General features: G+C 36.9%; 1 protein-coding gene across 1 annotated transcript in view; it reads right to left on the bottom strand.

Moving 5' to 3' along the window:
* Nucleotides 1–23888, bottom strand: part of STAB2 (stabilin 2) — a 202031-nt gene that overhangs the window by 79568 nt on the left and 98575 nt on the right. Inside the window, exons 19-29 of the mRNA XM_051962503.1 lie at nucleotides 22148–22210; nucleotides 20534–20629; nucleotides 20181–20267; nucleotides 19199–19310; nucleotides 16450–16630; nucleotides 13516–13609; nucleotides 12957–13115; nucleotides 9969–10064; nucleotides 8071–8166; nucleotides 1374–1421; nucleotides 365–501 (exon numbers count right to left, since the gene is read on the bottom strand). Of these exons, the coding sequence (XP_051818463.1) occupies nucleotides 365–501; nucleotides 1374–1421; nucleotides 8071–8166; nucleotides 9969–10064; nucleotides 12957–13115; nucleotides 13516–13609; nucleotides 16450–16630; nucleotides 19199–19310; nucleotides 20181–20267; nucleotides 20534–20629; nucleotides 22148–22210 (1169 nt within the window). The remainder of the gene's footprint in view (nucleotides 1–364; nucleotides 502–1373; nucleotides 1422–8070; nucleotides 8167–9968; nucleotides 10065–12956; nucleotides 13116–13515; nucleotides 13610–16449; nucleotides 16631–19198; nucleotides 19311–20180; nucleotides 20268–20533; nucleotides 20630–22147; nucleotides 22211–23888) is intronic.

Here is a 23888-nt window from a genome sequence, read left to right as displayed (position 1 = left end):
TCTTATAGTTGTAAAACCACAGATTTAAACTTAATAAGGACCTTAAAAGCCATCTAGAATTCATTTTACAGATAAGGAAACTGAGACCATGAAGTTAAATGACTCACCCAAAGTCATCCTAGCTTCAAAGGTAGGAATTTAAATCTAGACTTGCCTGATCCAAGAACAGTGCTTCCAATTATTGCCTTCAATAATTATTGGAAGGCCTGTCCAAATTAAGGAGGCCCCAGGTTCAAAGAATGTCTTGTAGAAGCCCTTCAGAAAAATGCCATGGGGCTTTAATGTATTCAGCCTTCAAGATCCACTCATAGTCAACAATCGATGGATAACTTTTAGTCTGGAACTAAACATGAGCTGTACTTACTTGATGAGGGTTGGAATGTTGCTTTTTGACAACCAAAAGGTCTTCTCATCTTGGTCCATATTTTTGATGGCTTGTTGGGAAGGCACCAGGACTGTAAGGTTGGAGGCACTTGCGAGCATCGCTTGTGAAGAGGCCTCCTAAATCACAGTCAGAGCAAGAGGGAAGGTTCCACATCATGAAATGGAGGCTGCTAGCAGTGCTAACAATGTGGTTTGGGACCTGGGAGGGGTTATACATCTTGAATCCTGAAGGTTCTATTCTCTGGGGAATCTTGGGGTTGGGTGGTCCATTGGGTTGTGGTTGGCATGGAAATGAGGATCATTCAGAGTAGTTAATGAGCCCTAAATTTTATTTTTCTGAGAAGGGCTCTAAAAATCTAACTCGGGAATCTTATATAAGAATGTAAAAAGGATTTTGTTTGTTTTGTGCCCCTAGCACCTAGGAGAGTTCCTGGCACATTTTGTTTGGCTGGATGGGTTGGGATGAAGCACTATAATGATTTTATTGGTGTAGAGTGTCTATGTGAAGACATTTTCTCCTCATCTCTTCCTCTTACAACCTTCTAGGATTAATTCAAGTGCTGCCCCTTGCAGGAGACCTTTTCTTATCTCCACATTTTCCTTTTGCTTCCCAGTCTCCCTTTTTAGAATATAAATTCCTTGAGGGCGAGGAATATTTTTATTCCTTTTTTTTTTTTTGTAACTTTAGTGTGTCAGTGACAGTGTCTGGTACATAGTAGGTGCTTAAAAATGCTTGAATAATTGAATTTAATTCTGAGAGTTATAGACTTGAGTCTTGAAGGCCAAAGGCAGAGTCTTTACTTCATATTAGTTGGCACCCTTCTCCCTAGGCCTTCACCACAGGGAGGAAAGGGACATAGACATTGAAACATAGTTAACCCTCCAGGGCTCAATCATGAAATCCCCATCCATTTTCACTAAAGTCATTTAATTTCCCCAAGCCTGTATGTGTGATTCAATGACTTTAACATTCAAATAAACATACTTACATTTACCCATTGGTTAAATATGGAGGCTTCTGACAGAAGGGACAGTTCCTTATTCATGTGAATATGAACAAGAGTGGGAGAGAATGAGAAAGAGGGAGAGGGAAAGAGGGAGGGAGAAAGGGGAAAGAAAGGGAGGCAAAAAGGGTGGGGGAAAGGAGAGGGGAAGAAAAAGAAAGAAGAAGAGAGAGAACACATAAGAGAAAGACCAATTAGAAGCATCATCACAGTATATAGTTTAGCACATTTTCAACTTTCTAGCCTCTGAGCTTATGCCTGCCAGTCTCTCTGATGGAGACATTAATGAGTTCATTAGCTATTAGACAATTTGCACTTTGCCAGATTTTCTCATTATCTTAACTCTTGGCAGGCTTTATTATTCCAAAGACTGGTGAAAAAATAATTCCATGAGCAAAGTCACTGAAACAGCTCCAACACGCAACTCAGGTGCTACTTCCTTTTCTGAGTCAACTGCCTCCTACTATTCTCTTTTCTCATTCACCCCATCTTACTCCTCCCAGTACAAGTAAGATTTCCCTTTCTCCTTGAATTCTGATAGCATTTTATTTAACCTTTGCTCTTATATTAATCATGTTTTGATGTGCATTAAAGTTATTTATGTATTGCTTTGTCAAAATTTTCCCTTAGAGGATAAGATCTTTAAGAGTAAAAAATAATAAATAAAAAATTATTATAAATACAAGTAATAAAATATAGCAAATATAAACTTACCTAAAACAATAAAATAAATAAAACTTGATAAATATATTACTTACATTGCATTAATATATCAAATAGCTAAAAATGCAATTTATTCTGTATTTAATATGAAATGATATTAATTGATGCTGATTTGTGTTGGCAGAGGAAGTTCTTCACCAAGGACTCCCTTTGCTGATGAAAACACAGGTGCAAAAAATTATTAATAAAGAACGTTATTTAAAAAATTCTAGACCTCTTGTAATTTCATACTGTACCCAGAATGTTGTGTGTTTCAAGTGGAAGTATCTATTTCTGTCCCTACATCTCAGTTCTTGCTGTTGTTTAGTTGTTTCAGTTATGTTCAACTCCTTGTGGCCCCATTTGGGGTTTTCTTGTCAGAGATACTGAAGTAGTTTGCCATTTTCTTCTTCAGTTCATTTTTCAGATGAGTAAATCGAGGCAAACAGGGTTAAATTACTTGCCCAGGGTACCACAGATAGAGTCTGTGGCTGGTTTTGAATTTGGAGTCTTCCTGACTCCAGCCCCGAGCTCTTTCTAGTGTATCACCCACCTGCCCTAAGGATTCAATTACAGGACTCTTTCCAAAAGGAAGGAAATCATGAACAAAAAAGGCACATCAAAAAAAGGAATCGGTTGCAAAGGAAGATAATATCTTTCACTTTTGATTTGTTGAGTTGAAGATGAAAGATTGCTCCACTCCTGATTTATGGAGATAAGAAATATCCTCCACTTAAGCATATCAACAACCATTTTGCACCTTAGATGGTTAGAGAGTTTTCTGGGTCACTTAGGGAAATGACTTGCAAAGTCACTCAATCAGTATTTCTCAAAAGCAGTCTTTGCAACAAGCTGAGATCATCTTTCTATTCAACATAGCCATCTATTCTCCAATTAAATGAGATAATGTTTCTAAGTTGCTAGGACAATGCTCAGAACCTAGTAGTCATTATATAAATGCATATTCTCTTCCTTTTTTCCCTTTGAAGTTGTCTTTTATTTACATATATTGTTTTTATTTACATGTATACAAGATGTTTCCCTTAGAGAATATAAGCAACTTGAGGGTTGGAATTATCTCATTCTTTCTCTTATCCTCAGTGTCTAAATGTACTTGAATGAAGTAGCCATTTAATAAATATTTGTTCACTGACTGAAATCTAGGAAGTTAAGGCTGAATATACAGTACTCATAGTTGGGATTCATTTGGGATTCATAAGGGGATAATTAAGCCTTTGAAGTAGATGAGATTTTCAAAGGAACATATAGTAGGAGAAAACAGAAAACTGAGGATTTCCTTTGGGGAATACCCACATTCACATAAGGTGTGTGAATGGAGTCAGGAAAAGCAGAGGAGGAAGAGTCAGTGAGGTAGGTGAAAAATTGGGATAGCAGCATATCCATCCGAGAAGCCGAGTTGAGAGAGAATTTTGTGTCGAACAGAACTATCCAATGTCAAAAAAAAAAACTCAAGAAAAAATGAAGATGGAAGTTGAGTCTGGGATTCTCTGGGTCACTGGTCATATTTGTGGATATTATGAATATAATAAAAATGGAGGAAGCAAGACCAAAATGGACTTGGTGGGATATGAAGATTTCCATCAGTTTAGACAGGAAACAAGAACTAGGTTGCAGGCATGAGTGAGGACTTTTTTTTTTTTTTTTAAGTATAGAAAGGATTTGACCTCTCTGCAGTATGGGAGAACACCAACTTTCTTCTTAAAATGCTACTGTTTTTTGTTGTTGTTGGCTTACATTTCATTTTCTTACTCATTTTCTTTCCTTTTTGATCTGATTTTTCTTGTGAGCAAGATAATCGTATAAATATGTTTACATATATTGTATTTAACATGTATTTTAACATGTATAATATATATTGGTTTACTTGCCATCTAGGGAAGGGGGTGGGGAGAAAGAGGGAAAAATTTGGAACACAAGGCTATGCAAGGATCTATGTTAAAAAATTATCCATCTATATGTTTTAAAAACAAAAAGTTTTAATTAAAATTAATTAAATTAAAAACTAATTAAATTTTAAAAAAATTAAAAAATTCTACTGGGGCAGATTTCTCTATAGCACGAGTAATTTCCCAATTATTTCAAGTACTGGCTTTTAAGCTTGTCTGATATTCTCTGATTGATTGCCTAGGTAGTTAACAGCCCAGTTGATTCTTCCAATAGCTTGTTCCAAATTGGAGGGCATTCTTTTGAGGAATATGGCATGAATGTAAAGGTCACACGTGATAAACCTGACTTGTTTGTATTCTGCAGTGAGGCGCAATTATAGGATTTGGTAAAGCTGAATTGATTCTGCATTGAATCCACCTTAAAGCCAGCTCATCTAGAAAAGTAGTCCCATTATGATAATAGGCTGGGGATAATGCAGAGAAAGAATGTTGTCAAGGGGATGTGAAAGGAGAGAGAGACTTTAGAGGCTGGTATCTATGGTAGCTCCAGAGGAGTTCTTTGAAATGCATGAATATTCATCTGAACCCACCATGGGAAACTCACAGTTTGATGCATTTGAAAAGATAAGAATAATAAAATTTTGGATCTTTCATAACCCTTAGAGGTCATCAATTCTAACCTTTGCTCTTAGAAGCCTGGGCTTCCTTCAAGACTCAGTTCAAATGTCATCTTCTGCAAAATATGTTTTCTGGTTCTTTCACCTGCTGGTGCCTTCCTCCCTGATGCTATTTTCCAATTGTTTTGCATGTATCTTGTATGTGCTGATTTACGTACATGTCTCTCATTTGAACATAAAACCCTCAAAGAACTGGAAACAAACTATATAGGTGGCCATCTTTGGGGGGATTGGCTAAACATGGTTATGTGAATATAGCAGAGTCTTGTGTTGTAAGAAATGATCGGTATGATGGATACAGAGAAGTAGAAGAGAACTTGTATGAACTGATGCTGAGTGGAGGAATTAGAGCCAGGAATACAACAGATATGACAGCAATATAAATGGGAAAAAACTATCACCACAAAACAATAAAAAATGAATGTTGCAACATCAGAAAGAATAAATAAGCCCCAAAGAAGAGACAGGAGAAAATACTTCTCTCCCTAAACATTAGTGAATGTGGGGAATTTGTTGCCTAAAAATATTATTTTTTAAAATAAATTGCTTGATTTTGTTGAATTTCTTTTCCTTTTCTTTAAAAATAAATTCTTCATTATCAGGTGTGAATCTTTAGGAAAGAACAGGGAAGAGATACGGGGGGGAACCTAGGTGATGGGAAGATAAAAGATCTAAATAAAATCTATTTTTAAAAAGAGCATAACCTATTTGAAGGGGGGACTCTTTTTACTTTTTCTCTTTGTTCCCAAGTATTTGGCATACAGTAAGCACTTACTAAATGCTTGTGGACTGGTTGAATGATTTGGTAGATGAAGAAATCAAAGATCAGCGACATTAAGTGAATTATACTATGACATACAGATCTAAGACTTGAATCCAAGTCCTGAGGTTCTCAGTCAGGTATTCTATTTCACCAAATCCCAAGTTTCCTTCAAAATTTCAAAGTTCAAACACTTTCTATTAAAAAATTTTTCATTATCATTATTATATTATTTTTATCAAAATTATCAAATTTTTCTTAATTATATTTCTTATCATTTTGTATTTTTTTTGGGGGAGAATATGCTTAAATATCTATACATGGTTTTTGTGACAGAATATAAGCTCTGTGAAGACAGGAACCAGTCTTTGCATTCTCAGATCCTAGAACAGTGTATGACATTTAAGATATGGTTGTTGAACTGATTTTAGAAAGACTTGGAAAGATTTACATGAACTGATGCTGAGTGAAACAAGCAGAACCGGGAACACATTGTATACAATAACAGCAAGAACTACAACAGCCTTGGTTCTTCTCAGTGGTTCAGTGACCCAGGGCAATTCCAACAGACTTTGGACAGAAAATGTCATCTGAATCCAAAAATTATGGAGTTTGAATGTAAATATAATGTAATGTAATGTATGCATGTATATATATATAGTTATGTATGTGATTAATGAATGTTTGTAAAAAAAGAATTATGGAGATTGAATGTAAATCAACACATTCTATGTTCACTTCTTTTAAATTTTTTTTCTCATGTGGTTTTTCCCTTTTGTTCTGATTTTTCTCTTCCAACATGATTTATAAAGAAATGTGTATTAAAATTAAATTGAATTAAATTCTAAAAAGGATATGTTTGTTGATTGATTTTTGCTATGCCAATCTGGAGGAGCTTTTCACTATAGCAGAAATAAGAGTAAATTTGAACTTGGAAGACCTGAATTCAAATCCTAGCTCTGTTACAAATTATCCTAATGACCTTGGGAAAAATCATCTTTCTAGGTTTCAGTTTGCTCATTTATAAAGTGAGGAAGGTAGAATAGATTGATCTATATAGTCTTTTCTAAAGTTTATTCAATGATCCAATGTCTCATAGAAATAAAGCCAAAAGGAGGCAGCTAAGTGGTATAATTGATAGAGTACTGATTCTGGACTCAGGAGGACCTGAATTCAAATCCAGCCTTAGACTCTTACTAGCTATGTGACTTTGGGCAAATCACTCATCCCCAGTTGCCTCAAAAAAAAAAAAAAAAAAGAAATTAAATTAAAAAAAAGAAAATAGGGGCAGCTAGGTGGCAAAGTGGATAGAGCACCAGTCCTGAAGTGAGGGAGAGGGGGAGGGAAAAGGAAGGAGAGAAGGAGAGGAAGGGAAGAAGGAGGGGAAAAAGAGGGAGGGAGAAAAAGAGGGGGAAGGAGAGGGAGAGAGAAGAAAATAGTCTAAGTCAAAGGTCCTTCAGTGCAGAAAGAAAACACTGATAAAGATCCAGAGACAATAAAGAAGAATCAGCTATAGGATTTAAATAGTTTATATGGTATATTAGCCAAATATGGATACCAGATTATTGCCATATTTGAAAGGCGAGAGTTAAGTGCTTTGGTGCATAATTCAATTTTAGGATCACAGATTCGTGGATCTAGAAGTGGATGAGATCTCAGAAATCTATTTCTCTCAAATACAGGAGAGCTCCTGTAATCCTAGCTTCAATCTGCATATTTATAGATCAGTTGGCAAACGTTCATTAAAGTTTTTGTCACGTACCAGGGGCTGTATTAGTCACTGAGTATTGTGCTCAATATCAAATAAAGAAAATTATGTCCACCAAAAGAAAATGGCTCTCGGGATTATTGACATCCAGGTCAGGGCACTTCCTCTCCTCTTTCTGAAAGAGTCCCCCCTCTGATGTGCTAAGGACTCAACACTAGAATCTTTAGCACTCAGCCTAGGGAAGGACTTGCCCCAATTATACTTATAATGCAAATGGTTTTACCTCTCCAACAAACAGATGGTTCTTAGCTCTCATCTATTTCAGAGCTGCCTCCAGAAATGTAAACCACAACCCAGCCATACCCCCCATCCTGTGCTCACTCTTGTCCATGCTTTCCCATACGTTCTTCTCAGAGAATCCACCCAAAATGAGGGAAGATTCCCAGATTACCTCTGATCTCAAGAGGGCATCAACAACATGCTTGGGTTGTCCATTTGTCATTCTGTTTGACCAGCCCATCTTCTCCTATCATGCAATTTGTGGATGACATCCTCCTGTTCTTGACTCCAGAATTTATTTTTGTTAATTGTTTTTTCTTACATCCTGGAACTCCCCATCTGCCAGCCCATTTTAAATAAGATGCTTTTTATACTTTTTTTTTTTTATATAAAGGGATGAGTTTGGACCAAAATAGAACATCTTCACCTTTGTTCATGGCAGACTCTGTTGGCTTTCTTACTGTCAAACTGAAAGTCTCAATGTCATTCATGCATTAGGACAAGGCACTATTGTCTTGGGTTCATGACTCCTTGGAAAATTTATGATGAAAAGATCTCATGGTTTCTGGTAAAATTTCTTTACAAGATTTGATCTTATTTCTCTCCCTCTCTCTTTCTTTTAAAAACAGGGTTCATTTGGATTACTTACCATAGCTACATTTCCATAACATATCAGGCCATCTCCTTCATAACCGTCCTGGCAAACACAGCTCCAGAGGCCAGAGGAAGTGGGCTGGCAGGTCGCCTGAGAAAAGAAAGGTGAGGGAAATGATTTTCCTTCACTAGCTGAATCTAGTGTCAGATCCATCTGGTCATCTCTAAACAATGAATAAGCATTGACAAAGTACTTATGATGTGCCTGATACTATTCAATATAAAGGAAAAGCAAAAACAAGAAATTTACATTCTAATAGAGACAAAGATATGTACAAGATATACACAGTGGATGATAAATGTTTTATATATATATATATATATACACACACACATATATATATGTATATATATATATATATATTTTTTTTTTAATTGCCGTTTAGTCATTTTCAATTATGTTTGACTCTTTGTGACTCTATTTGGGGTTTTCTTGGCAAAGAAATGGTTTGCCATTTCTTTTGTCAGCTCATTATACAGATAAGGAAACTGAGGCAAACGAGTGACTTGTTCAGGGTCATAAAAGTAGTAAGAGTCTGTAGTTATACAACTAAGTGTCTATGGCCAGATTTGAACTGAGGAAGATAAGTCTTCTTAACTCAAGATCCAGGACTCTATCTACTGCAATACCACCTGCCTACAGATAAGTCTGAGGGAATTGCATAGTGCACCACATTCCCACACAGATATTAAGACCCAGAGGGAAGGATCTGATCATAGAATTTCAAGTTGGAAGTTGGAAGCTTTTTCACAAAAAGCTCTAGCCATTCATTCCCTCTGTGATCAAACACCATCCTTGTTTTTGGATTTTATTTTATTTTATTATTATTATTATTTGCTGAGGCAATTGGGGTTAAGTGGCTTGTTCAGGGTCAGACAGCTAGGAAGTATTAAGTGTCTGAGGTCACATTTGAACTCAGGTCCTTCTGACTTCAGGGCTGGTGATCTATCCACTGTGCCACCTAGCTGCCCCTGTGTATTTGGATTTTAAAGCTCTTGCAATTTTGTTCTAACCTATCGTGATCCTATCTTTCCAAAGTTTGGCAAATTGGCCTTCTGTTTTTCATACATAAGGGGCATTTCTAATCTCTAGGATTTTCCTAAGCCATGCTACATGCCTAGAGTGCCGGGCCCTTCTTTATCACTACCTCAGAAAATTCCTTTCATTCTTTCACAATTCAGTTCAATTAACTCTTTTATATGAAATATTTCCAGATTTCCCATCAAACTGCTAGTTTACTCCTTCTCCCCACTGCCAGTGACTTTTACTTAATTATTTTGTATTTCATGCGTAAATTGTTTAGCTGTGAATGACTCTTTTTTGGGTTTTCTTGGCAAAGATACTAGAGTAGTTTGCCATTTCCTTCTTCAGCTCATTTGACAGATTAGAAAACTGAGGCAAAATCTGGTATATTTCTATGTATATTCTTATTCCTCAAAGATCCTTAAAAGGAGGGGCTATTTTATTTTTGGTATTTGTGCCATCAAAACCTGACACATATTGGGCATTTAATAAATGCTTGTTAATTGCTTGATTGAGTCCAGTAGAATGTAGTCAGAAATTGCTATCATTATTTATTTTTATATTCCCAGAATCTCATCCATTAAGTGCTTAATAATTATTTGTTGAATCACTGAAAGCACTTCATTTCTATTAACTCATTTGATCCTCATAGCAATCTTGTGAGTTAGGTACTATAGATATTATTAGCCTTATTTATCATCATGAGGAAACTGAGGCATAAATGACTATGGCTCAAAAACTCAGGCCCAGAACAGAAAAAGGACTTGCTGGGGTCACACATTTGGTAAAGGGCAGAGACAAGATTAGATTCCAAGCCCTGTATTTTCCACTTGCTAACTTACTGTTCCTCCCCAATAAAAGTTACTCACCAGGGGATGACATTTCCTTGTTTGTTCCAAGCACGACATTACTGGTTCACAGTCAATCCCATTGCCTCGGAATCCTTTTTTACACTCACAGTTGTGCTGCAGTTCCAGAATAGGGCACAAGAGTAGTTACTTAAACAATTAGTTTCTTCAGACTTTTAAAAGGCACAATAAGAAGTTCACAATCTCATCCTCACTATTACATGTGGTATCATCAATGGTGTCACCTTTGTCGATGCATAGAATACTACTACTTGACAATCACATAGTGCTTGTGGCTTTTCAAAGTCCCTTACCTGCCTTGCCTCATTTAAACCTTAAAACAAACCCGAGGAACGGAGACTGAAGATTTTATTATGCCCATTTTATAGATGGTAAATCTGAGGCTCAGAAAAGTTCAATGACTTTTCCAAGGTCATACAGAAAACAAGTGTCAGAATTAGGATTCCATTACAGGTCTTCCCTCCTCCCTACTCAGTATTCTTAACAATCAGTCAAGAAGAATCTATCAAATGGTTATTACGTGCCAGGCTAAACTCTGGGGATACAAGTAGAGGTAAAAACAAAACAAAATATGGTTACATCTCTTGTAGAGCTCACATTCTATGCAAATGACTATGTATGTAACACATGCAATGCTATATATCAAATCTAAGATACATGTTTTATATAGTGAAAAGGGAAGGAAACCTCAGAGGGGAGGTGTGTTGGGAAAAGGGTTCCTGCAGAAGGTAGGATCTTGGCTGAATCTTGAAGGAAGCCAGGGAGACTAAGAGGAGGAGAGGAGGAGGGAGAGCACTCTGTAACTGGAGTCTTTAGGATTTGGGTCCCCATGGTTTAAAATGAAAAAAAAAAAAAAGATTTGGAGTAATGAAATGATCTTCTTATTCTTGCATAAGCAGCATTTAGGACTTGAATTTCCATCTATTGAAACTCAGTCTAAATGGTATTCTACTCCATCACTAGGAATTTTTCTGTACATGGCAAGGGGGGGGAGGGTCAGCATTGTGCTCCCAACTGGAGGGAGAGGGGATGTCGCCCACTATGGGAAACTGTCATTCCCAGAATCCCTGCATAAGCTTGTGGGATTAGGGGAGCTCACTTCTGCCCACCATCTGGGAGCTTCCCATTTTAATTAATTATTCATGCTAAATAGATGCTAAATTATGTTTCTGTCCAGCAGAAGGATTTCTAAATACTGTCAGTATGCCCTGGGGCATAGTTCCTATTACCCTGCCTTATTGATAATAATAGCAACTAGTACCTATGTAGTGCTTAAAGATTTACAAAGCATTTTACATATTAACTCAGATCCTCTAAACTATACTGTAAGGGAGATGTTATCATTATTCCTGTTTTACAGATAAGGAAATTGAAATTAAGAAGGGTTTCTATGACTTGTCAGGGTCACATAGCTAATATTTGATCATTAACAACTCCGTGGGAGAGGTACTTTCGTTATTCCCATTTTACAGTTAAGAAATAAAGTTAAGGGAAAATTAAGCCTTAGGGTCACACAGTTACTAAGGTCTGAACTGTTGTTGAGCTTTTCATTCAAAGTTGTCCTACTCTTGGTGAGTTTACTTTGTAGTTTCCTTTTCCAGTTTATTTTACAGATGAGGAACTCAGGCAAACAGGGTTAAGTGACTTGCCCAGAGTCGCAGAGCTAGTAAGTGTGTGAGATAGGATTTGAACTCCCAGGAAGATGAGTCTTCCCAATTTCAAGCCCAGTGTTCTATCCACTCCATCACCTAGCTGAGGCAGGATTTGAATTCACATTCTCTGAATTCTAGTAGTCTATTGAATATATCACCTAACTGCCACTGTGCTGCTCTAATTGCTCTACATTCTGATTAAAGTCAAGGGCAAAATAAAAGCTCTAAGAACCCAAATTAAGTAGGTCTAGGAAAAGAAAGGCAATTTTTCAGCATCTCCAAGTACATTGAAATTTAAGAGAACTCTTGTATCTGAAAGAATAGGAAATATTGTTAAAATTATTTTGACTCTGGGGAAAAAAATCTAGAAACTTAATAAATAAGATATTACAAAAATAGACATGTGACTTCATCCCATGATCTCTATTAGGTGCTATCAATCAGTTTTCTAGACAAGCTCAGAAATGGGATGTCATGGATGAGTCTAATTGGAATGAGTAAAGAAATAAGGGTGGTTGGGTAGGAAGAGCAGAAAGAAAAATGAAGAAGCAAGTAAGTTCTCTGGGAATAGGGGCTTTTATTTTTTTGTTTTTGTATGTCTAGTGCCAGGCATATAGTAGGTACTTAATAATTGCTTATTGATCAACTGATGCATTTACTTTATAAATGGGGTATCCCCCTATGTATATAGGTGTGTATGTATGTATGTAAGGCGCATAAAGGAGAAAGGACTTGTTTAAAGTAAGTGAGAGAAAAATAATACAGGATATTATATTTGAAGTGGAAAGAGAGTTTGGAGGTCAGATTGTCCAACCTGTTCATTTTATAAGTGAGGAAACTGAGACTTTGAGTAATGAAGTGACTGTCTGAGGATTACACAGCTAGTAAGCATCTGAAGTGGGATTTGAAACCAAATTTCCTGACTCCAAATCCAGCACCGTAACCATTATGCCATACTTCTGCTAACTGCTGCTATTGCATCTCCCCAAGCTCTATGCTAAAGCACATTTGTTGAATTCTTTCAGTCATGCTAAAGTTTTCATGACCCTTTTTGGGATTTCCTGGCAAAGACACTGGAGTGGTTTGCCATTTTCTTCTCCAGCTCACTTTACAGAGGAGGAAACTGAGGCAAGTAGGCTTATCCCCAGGATCACACAATTAGGAAGTATCTGAGGCCGGATTTGAACTCAGGAAGATGATTCTTTCTAACTCCAGGACTGTCGTTCTATCTGCTGCACTACCTAATGATCCACACCTAAAACATATTCAATCCTATTTTAGAAAATGGTACCATCTCTAAGTCTGCTTCTTGTCTGACACCTGACCCATCGCTTACCTGGCCAGGACCTACATACAAGCAGGTTGCATTGTCATGGCAACCTCCAAAGTTGGGTAGCAAGCAGTTATTAATTGCTGTGCAATCTCTTCCATCTCCGGTCCATCCAGGTTGGCAGACACACATGTGAGTTCCTGCACCGGTTTTAATACATTCTGCCTATGGAATTGAACAAAACAAAACAAAAGGCACTAGAAGCTTTGGCGTGGTCATAGGAATAGGTACAGAATCCACGATTTCACTGGTAGAAGGGAATTCTAGGTAAGGAAATATAAATTGGGAGCTTAGAGCCAGACATTTCCTAGGGAGTTATTAAACGACTCCCCAGGGTCATTCAGACAATAAATCTCATGGGAAGGACTTTCTTTAAAGTCTTCCTGGTTCTAAAGCTAGACTATATCCACTCTGCAATATTTCCTCTTTATCAACATATTCATATGGCTCAAAACAAACAGACAAACAAAAAACAAACTGAAGAATGGGAGATCCAACATTGCTTCTTCTTTTTTCTACCCCCTACAACTTCTATCCCTTATGTGAGATAAAGCCAAATTCTCACATTGCTGCTGCAGCCTCCTGGGATGTTTCCTGCGCATGGGTCTACTTCTGTACAAATGGTCCCATCACCTTGGTATCCTTGTTTGCAGACACAGCTGAAAAACAGGATTGTGCTCAGTTATGGAGTTAGAGGAGAGTCCTTGGCAATCACATGATCCAACCTCCCACCCAGCTAGGAGATCTCTCCCTCACAATATGGGCTATCCATCTCCAACAATGAGAAATACCTTCTTTGGAAGTATTTTGTTGCATTTTGGGATATTTCTATCAATGTTTTTACTTATAATGAATTGAACTTTTTTCTCTCTCCTCCTCCAAGTGATCAAGATCTGCTTTCATTCTAATATAGTAACTCTTGAAATATACAAATGACCAATTATCATATTTTCCTGTCATCTCTTTAAAAATCTCAAACACTCCTATTTCTAATTTTCACATGACATAGTTCCTAGATCTTTGTCATTCTGCTAATCTGCCTTTGTACATAATTTAATTTGTAGCTATTCTTCTTAAAATGCAATAGTCAGAAGGGCTCCTGGGATAGTTTGACCAAAGCAGGGTTTAATGGGACTATTACCTTCCTTGAACTGGACACTCATAAGAGGAATTCTCTCAAGGAAGCATATTTAATAAATTTCATACTAAAAAGGAAGGGGATGGTAACCCATTCAGCCAAGTTCCAGTTTGCTCAATAAGTCTTTTTTTCCCCCACTCAGAATTTGTTTTATTATTTTTTAATAGCTTTTTATTTTTATTTTTGAAATACATGCAAAAAAAAAAAAGAAATACATGCAAAGATACTTCCCAACATTCATTCTTGCAAAACCTTCTGTTTTGAATTTTTCTCCCTCCCTTTCTCCTACTCCCTTCCCCTAGACATCAAGTAATCCAATATAGATTAAACATGTACAATTCTTCTAAATTATTTCCACATTTATCATGCTGCACAAGAAAAATCAGATCAAAAGGGAAAAAAAGAGAAAGAAAAAAAAGCAAGCAAACAACAAAAAAAGTGAAAATACTATGTTGAGATCCATATTCAGTGCCCAGAGACCTCTCTCTGGATGCAGATGACTCTTTCCATCACAAGTCTATTGGAATTGGCCCGAATCACCTCATTGTTAAAAAGAGACAAGTCCATCACAGTTGATCATCATATAAGCTTATTGTTGTGAACAATGTTTCACTAATGTTTAATGATTATAGAAAATTGACAAGTTTCTGAAAAAGTTAGAAAGTTGGAGAGGCAGCTGAAGAACCTTCATTTTTTTTTGTTCTTTAAAAGATGGTATTGATGGCAATTCAAGTTAAGAATATTCTCATTTGTAAAATCTCACAGGCAAAGATAGTGGAAAATTGCAACCCACAAAAATTAGTGAGAAAAAAATAAAAATATTTGGTCAAAGATCCAACCATTCAAAATCATTCTGAGGATGTTTAATGATGAAAACATAAAGAGAATAACAAACATAAAAAATGGAAAAGATGTGTAAAAAAAAAAAAAGAATCAACCATCCAGAATCATTCTGAGGATGTTTAATGATGAAAACATAAAGAAGATAACAAACAAAAAATGAAAAAGATTTGTAAAAAAAATATAGAAAGAAAGAAAGAAGAAAAAGCAACATGCTCTTTTCATTATCAAGGAGGACAAATCCTTTCCATTTGGACTGTTATATCATAGGCAGAAAAGTACTACATGAGAATTGGATATGAAAGAAAGGAGAAGGATGGGAAGATCAAATGGATTGGGCCAAGTAGAGAGAACCTATTGGTATTAGTGTTGGAGGTGATGCAATTCTGAGAGCACTGAGCATCAATTCTTAATATATCTGAGGGAAAGGAGGATGCCAAAGACTTGAAATGAGTCTAAGTCATTATCACTTCCCTCCACATCCTCAGCAAAAAAGGATGATCAAGAAAATATAAATAACTACCAACCCACATACCTGTTTTCTCATCTCTGTAAAATCTTTATGAGAATCATATATATATATATATACACTGAAGACATTCTTGATGAAGGGAGGTTTTAAGGTAGAGAAAAGATAGATTAGAAAGTAAAGTTTTATAATCACTCATCTAATTAAAAAGTAGAAATTAAATCTAAATTATAAATGAAAGAAATTAAAAGGCATTAATTAATTAAAATATAAAGAATTCAGAACCCCCTCACATTTGTGTTGTTGGTGATTTAAAAAAAAAAGCATTTTTTTTATTAGAGTAAAACATCCCCTAAAGCTTTTCCTTTAATTGGAAATTTGGGTATGTGTCAGAATCCTGCAAGACTCATTTTGAGTTGTAATAACTGAGAAGGTTTGCTGCCAAATGTTTAACAACCAACTTTCTTAAAAAAAGGTAGGCAGGAAACACTTTTAAGTTTAATCCACATTATTAACATTTTATCCATCACTTTCTTAAATTTAGATAACTAACAAAACAATGATTCAAATCGGCCTTGTAGCATTTGTTGATTACTAAGGTATAAATTTAACAACTGGCTCTCTAAGCAAGTTTAAGTTGGCTATTGTAATTCCTGTTGTGGAAGTTATTTAGCACAAGAGTCCAAGTGAAAGAGGAATTTGCTATAGGAGAGAGTGCCCTAAAACTCCTATTTGCAGATGATATTATATTGGGTACATCATGCCTTACTCAGGGTCACATACCTAGGAACTATCTAAGGCAGGATTTGAACTCAATTTGTCCAGAATTCTATTTACTTAGCTATCTCAATTATTAAAAACTTTGTGATGATGGAAAACAAATCACCTTTTCTTTATGGGGTTGTTTAATTCATTTTTAAGGGCAAATCATCTTTCTTCAGTGGGTCTCAGGTTACTCAGATGACTTCTAAGATCTCTTCCAGTTTTGAACTCTATAAGAAGTTCCTTAGGTGATAGGTCCACACCTGATTGTTAAAAGATAGATATCTTACCTGGCAAATCTGTTGCTGTATTCACAATTTGCATGGATATGACAGAATTGGACATAAGGGCCACATGCTGTGGTCTGCTTATCACAGAACTTTCCAGCTGATCCATCCTTACAGGTTCCAGGAAGGCAGGCCCCATCACTGTCTATTTGATTATCACATTTCCCATGAACACACAAACATTCTATAAGACAAAAAATTGGGGGCTCATTTTTGGGGCGACATTCTAAACTCTGAGTCCAATGTCCTAGGAGACAGCTACTCCATTTTTTGGCACAACCTACCCACTGGACTGAGTGAGCCATGAAGATAGCCTAGGATGATTTTTTTTCTCCCCTTTTTGTTAATTGGTATAATACAGGTTTATTCAAAAGTAGGTAAAGATCACAGAAGAGATTGGTATCCTACTCTGGTGAGGTAGCGAATACTTATATCCTACCTTCCTTTTTCTCCCTCCTTTCTCTCATAAAATCAGTTATAGTTGCTATTTTAAACCCCCCCTCCAAACTTACAACATCAATAGGTTAAGTTTCACCAACAGAATTGAAGACCTTATTTTGTAGCCATTCCAGCATCTCTCTTAAAAGAAAGTTTTTTAAATGTTCTTTTCTGTTTTAAAACATTGTTGATTTCCCATGATACTTCTTTTCCCCCCTTCTAACCTATTACATGTGGCTAATTGTGCTTTTCCTGGAAACAATAATCTCATCAAGATTACAGATTACTTAACCTGTCCACAGTCCAAGCAAAACAAATCTATATATTGGCCATGTCTGAAAACATACACCTACTTTTTTTTTTTTTAAAGCACACATTGTTCACCCTCACACTGTTTGCCTTTCTGTCAAAAGGAAGAGGCATGTGTTACCAGAAATTCCCAGCACAGTTTTCTATATTTTATTCACTATTTAGTACATGGCATAATTTCCTGCCACACATGGGGAAAAGTTGGATGTATAACTAATTTTCTGGGGGGTAGGAGTGGAGTGGGTGGTAGACATCTGATCCTCTGAAAGAGTCCCAGAAGGATAAGAAGCACTTTGGGATATATAATGGAAAGGGTTTTGATCTAGAAACCAGAGGACAGGATAGGATTTTGAATATCAGCTCTGATCTTAGCTGGGTAACTTTGGTCAGATATCTCTGCCTCAGTTTCCTCAACTATAAGATGAGATAGTTAGACTAGATCCTAGAAGTTTCAGAGTTTAAGGGATCTCAGTGATCACTTAATCTATCATGAATCTGAAAAAGAATCTGCAACAGACTCAATGAATAGTCATCCAACTTTCAGATGACTGCAAGTAAAAAGGAACCTCCCTTCTTACCTAGCAGCAATCCACTTTGAGCCAATTCTTATTGTTTTAGGAACTTTTTTCTAACAAGAAGCTTAAATTTATCTATTTATAACTTTCACTTAAAAAAATTCTTTTGCCCTCTGAGGACAAGTTGAACAAATCTAATCTCTTTTGACTGGGGTTAGGTGATGTGAATACAAAGACTGGGAAAAAAATAAACAAACCAATTCTTACCTTTGACAAGTTAGGAGAAAACTATATATAAATACAAGTGAACAGAAAGAGAAACAAAATAAATTTTGGGTGGGAGGATACGTGACTGGAGAAATCAGGGAATTCTTCTAATAGGAGGTGGCACTTAAGCTAACTCTTAAAGGGATCAGGGTACGGAGTGGTGGAAATGAAGAGGGACTGCATTCCACGTTTTGAGACTATTGTGAGGGGAAAAAGGTGTCATCCAGTGGGAGGAGCCAAATCCCATGTTTGAATTTTTAAAGAAGAGTTTACAATTTTTTGAAAAAGTAAAAGCTTATTGAAAAGGATTTAGATTCAAAGTGTCTGAGGTCAAATTTGAGCTGAGGTTTTTCTCACTCCAAGCTACCACTCTATCCCTTCTGGTGCCCCCTAGCTGCTCTTTCATTTTACAGAATTTTACATTTTACGTTTATATTTACATTTTACGTAAAAGATAACAGAGAGCTACAGAAAGGCAAAGTGACTTTCCTAAAGTTATCCAGGAGTCACAAACATTTACTAAAAACATTTACTTTGTGCCAGGTATGGTGTTCAGTGCTAAATATATAAAGAAAAGCAAAAATCATGATTCCTGCCCTCAGGAAACTTATATTCTAATGGAGGAGACAAGAGGCAAACAACTATGTATCTACAAATATTCCAAATGAGTGCTGATATTTATAAAGGCTTTAAGGTTTTTGAAACTGTTTATATCCATAATCTTATTTAAGCCTTCTAGCAACTATGTGAAGTAAATGTCTTTATTGGATAACCTATAAAATGAGCTGATGATGAAGATGATATTTGCATATCTTGGTTTGCAAAACACAACAACCCTGGGAGGAAGATGCTATTATTTTACAGATACAGATGTAGATAAATTTTACAGGTGGGGAAACTGAGGCAGAAAGCAGTTAAGTGACTTGCTCAGGATCACACAGTAGGGGAAAAGAAACTAGAATTGAAGCTAGAGGGCTTAGATTTCAATTTTATTGTATTTAAATGATTTTACTAGGATTATTTAACTGTAATTATTTGAGGTAGGACTCGGAACTTAAGTCTACTCAACATTGCAAGCCCCCTAGTTAAAGGTACATTAATAAAGATTTTTGGACAATGGTGATGCTCCACCCAAATATGTCTTTATTGAGGCCATAAATAGCAATGGATCAATCAAGTCTTGTTAGGTAAGAAAGTGGTCCCTGAGGTTAAGGATGACTTACTTTTTTCACACCGGGGTCCGTATTTTCCAGCATCAGAACAGAACTGACAGCGAGAACCTTGGAATCCATCATCACAAATGCAAGTCCCGTTGCCACTGAACCCATCAACACACTACAACAAGAACAAACTTTTTGAGTGCGTCTATGTGACTTGGGTAAATATTCATTTAGAAAGCTTGACTTCTTGCCTTAGCTTTGTCTATCTCTCTGTGTCACCTGGTCAGACCATGGGATGCTATTTCTAGACTGATATGATACTGGATCTTAAGAGGGAGGAAGTCATTCCTTGTTGAGTATTTCTCAAATTGGGATCTAGGATTCTACAAGGTCAGGGGGGAAATATTCAGGGTTGCATAAGGAGAACTTAGAAGTTATAAATTGCTTTGGGTCATAGGAAGCCTAGGCAGGTCATGGGGGGGACCTTCCATTTAGAGCTGGAAGAGAACTTGCAATCCACTGGCTTTGACTCTCTAATTTTATAAATGAGAAAATGAGGCTCACAGACATCAAGTGATTTTTTCCCCTCAAGGCTATACAACTAAATGTCAGAAGCTGGATTTGAATTCAGATCTTCTTGTCTTCCATTCTTGCATTCTATCCAAAATTTACCTTTGGACTTGCATTTCTTTCCCTTTTTTTCTTTTAACACTTAAAATTTATTTGGATAGCAAGAAAGAAACTCTCTCCTTGGTGGAAGAGTTAAGTTGGTTGTTGTGCTTAGTTCTTGAAGAGGACCAAAATGATATCATATGTTGGAGTTGAAGTACAGTGTGTCCAACTGTGACCGATCAGACCAATATGAACTCGGAAGACTCTACCACAAGTTGGACACAAATAGTCCATATGATGGTTTGGAGTGGAGATTCTCTGACATAAAAGAAGTACACATCTACAAAAACCATAGATCTGTTTCCCTTTCCCATTGCCTCCCTCCGTCTCTACTTCTTCCCCTTCCTTTCCTTCCCTCCCCTCCTCTTGTCACCTGTCCATTTCCAGAGCACGGATTGGAAAAACCTCCTGGACACTGGTTACAGTCTGGGCCATAGAAGCCTTTGCAGCACTTGGGTATCTGAGAAACACAATTGTGTTTTTATTTTTCAGTCTAGAATGAAAAACTCAACTCTTTATTTTCTTGTTCAAAGATGAGATGAGTCAATTATAAATGAGAAGATGCCCTCATGATCCACCTTCTTTCTTTCACAAGATAATTTTCTCAAGGCTCAGTAATGTCATTATCCTTTGGCAAGTAAGGAGGTGGAAAGGAGAGCAAAGTGAGATTTGGAGGAAAGAAACCTCAGGGCTGGCTGGAACAAACCCATCAACCCCATGCCTTACCTTTACAGTAGAGTTACAGTATCTGGCACAACCCTTGGTAGGAAATTTCTCACTCCCTACCCTGCGACCATAGACACAGTTGGATGTAAAAAGACTCTAAAAGGAGAACGAGGAGAGAAAGGATGTCCACATTAAAATATGGAGGTAAAGCAAAGAAAATCTCCTGACATTATCTGGGTTATGAGGTAATAAGCAAGTCAACAAGCTTTTGTTTTGTTTTTTCTTTTTCAAATGAAAGGGGACAAGTGGGAGGGAGAGGAAATATATGCATATTAATTGAAAAAATTGATTGAACTTCACCTCCCCCCCAAATCCCCTGAATTTATTTATGATATTATTTCTGAAAAGGTTAGAAGGCCATTCCTTGCTTTATAAAAGGATTTCATTAAGAATGTAATCTTTCAAATCTGGACTCAGATATTTAACACATTCTAGCTGTGTGACCCTGGGCAAGTCACTTAACCCCAATTGCCTTAGCAAAAAAAAAAAAAAATACAATTTTTTTTTTTGTATTGAAGAACTAGTTCTCTCCCTTTCTTCTCTCTTTTTTCTCTACCTTTTTCTTCTTCCCTTCTTTCTCCTTTTCTCTCTCTCTCCCTTTTCTCCCTCCTCTCTCTCTCCCTCTCTTTCTTCCCTCCTCCCCCATTCTCTCCTATTAGTATCTAACCGTGTGTAGGAATCCTTGGATAGAGAACTAGCCCTAAGGTTAGGAACAGATAGGTTCAAATCCTAACTTTGACACATGAGGAACTGTGTGACATTAGAAGAGTAATTTAAACTGTCAGTGCCCTCAGCGGCTTTAGAAAACAATAGTGGGAGATCAGGGGTTGATCTGCCATTGCCCCAACATCATGAAATCCCTTTTCTTATCTTTCATGAAAGGAGATGAAAATTTGGCTCCCTGGCCCCAATCTTTTTCCTATGTGAGAAGGTTCACGTGTATATCATTCTCTCTGTAGCAAATTTTATCTGCTCTTCTTTGGCCAGAAAACTAAATAGGTCACAGCGAGTTCCACATCTAGAGTTTGGGGCACAGGGGAAACACCCAGTCAGATGACTTTGGTTCAAACACTGACCATATGACTTACTATAACTGATGTGATCTGGGGAGAAACCTCCTTCTGCAAAATCAAGATAATAAAAGCACCTACATCCCAAGATTGTTGCCAAGATTAAATGAAATAATTTTTGGGAAGCATTTTGCAAAGCTTAAAGTGTATAGAAATACTATTTTTATTATTATTTATTGATCAGTCCACACTTTGTAATTTACAGACTTACAAGGCAATTGCCTGAGGTGCTAAGAGATCAAATGATTCATCCGGAGTCACCCAGCCAGAACAGATCAGGTGTAGAATTTGAACTCAGGTTGTCCTCAATCTAAGATCTTCCCCTATCTCCTATCCCATGCTAACTGCCCTTTTTCAAATGAGCAAATTTTAAAATAAGGGAAAAAATAGGGTAAGAGTTATTCTTACAGAATTCCAGTTAGAGTAGGTACTTGTTTTAAGTGAGAAAACAATCAAACAAAAAATAAAGGCAGCAGAAAAAGGTGTGAAAACCCATCTATGTTTCCAGACTTTATATGTAATCTCATGAAACATTCCCACTCACCAATGGCTCTGAGTTGGCAGGACAGACACTCCAATATACCAGGGAGCAGCTCACACATGTGCCCTGAAATGAGAACAAGGACAATTCGAATTGAGACCTTTGTGGAAGGTATCGGATATGATTTACTGGCTTACGTGAACCCCCCCCCCCCAAAAAAAAAAAAAAAAAAAAAAGGTCAACCACGGTCTGGAAAAGAGGGATCTAATGGGAAAGTAAGCCTTTAGCCCATTCATTTCTACTCTCTCTAGTAGAATCTCTGAGGTAGGAGGGATCTTATTAGCCTCCGAGCAAGAAATGTGACACATCAAACCCAATCCATGTGCCATCCAGCTTCTACTGAAAGACTTCCAAAGATAGGGAACTCACCACCTCTCAAGACAACCTACTTCCCTTTGGGACAGCTCTGATTGCAGAATTTTCCCCTGTTTGTCTTCCTACAATTTCCTGTCACTGCTCTGAGCTCTAGCTTTTGGGTGATAAACAGAGGAAGTCTAATCCCTCTTCCATTTCAAATACTCAAAGACTCAAATGTTCCCCAAGTCTTCTCTTCTCCAGTATTAACAAACATCTTCAATTTATAGTATCCAACATTTAACAGGGATATTAGAGGTCATCTAGCCCAACCATCCATTTTACAGATGAGAAAACTGAGGCTCAGAGACTGTGACAAGTGAATTGCAGTCATAGGTAGTAAGTGACACTTTAAGGATTTAACCTAAGTTCTCTGGCCCTCTTTTTCCTTCTATATCCTCCTCCTCCAGTAGATTCTTCTCCACCATGATTTCAAACTCTTTTCACCACCTTGGTTGCCTTTATCTGGACACCATTCAGTTTATTAATATCTTCCAAAAATATAGTTTTTAGAATGTAACACAATAATCAGATGTGTTGTTAAAAAAAAAAAAACCAACAAATTGTTCCCAGTCTTCCGCCAGCCCTGGGCATGTTTCCCAGGCTTTCTCTCTGTACCTTTTCCAGAAAATATTTAAGCTTTTAAAAGACTCATTAACATCTTCCTAAATCATCAACAACGAATGACAAGGATTCTTAGTAGAAGAGGAGATTCATAAGCTCATAACTCCTATAAACTTCTGCTGGAAGGAAACTTAGGGTTTCAGTAGCCTTATTTTATAGTGAAAAATCCCAGGCCAGAGAGGTAAATAATTGGCCCAAGGTCACAAAGATGGTGTCAGAGTCTGTTTGAACTCAAATCTTTGTTGCAGAATCCAGTCATGTTTCCACTGTACCACATCAATAACTCCCAGATTATTCCTCTATTCTTGGATTTCCAGTCCTGTTGGTGGTGAATTGTTACCTGTGTTAGGACACAGGGCAAGTGTTCTGTCCGTGGTCACCCAGACAGTCAGCATCAGAGTCAGAATTTGAACTCATAGGGATTGTGATCTAGAAAGGGAGTCCAAGGCTCATGAAAGGTAAAATGGCTTGTTAACATCATGTGAGTATGAAGTAGAAGAAAGAATGAGCATTTGAACTCAGATCCTTTGATGCTAGATCCAGGATCCTTCCCAAAAGACCCAGAGATTTCAGCTTTAGTTCTCAATTCTCCAAAGATTTCAGCTTTAGTTCTCAATTCTCCAAAGATTTCAGCTTTAGTTCTCAATTTTCTGGGGCTTCCGACTTTCTTTGTGTAACTTCAGTTTTTTATACAATATTTTATCTCCATAAGCTGTATCCATAACTCAGAGCCCTCCTACCTTTTTAGGTTTCTTATACCCTATTC

The sequence above is a fragment of the Antechinus flavipes genome, chromosome 5, assembly GCF_016432865.1.
Source record: "Antechinus flavipes isolate AdamAnt ecotype Samford, QLD, Australia chromosome 5, AdamAnt_v2, whole genome shotgun sequence".
In the NCBI taxonomy this organism is placed as follows: Eukaryota; Metazoa; Chordata; class Mammalia; order Dasyuromorphia; family Dasyuridae; genus Antechinus; species Antechinus flavipes.
The sequence above is the reverse complement of the archived record's forward strand: the minus strand, read 5'-3'. Positions and strand labels throughout refer to the sequence as shown.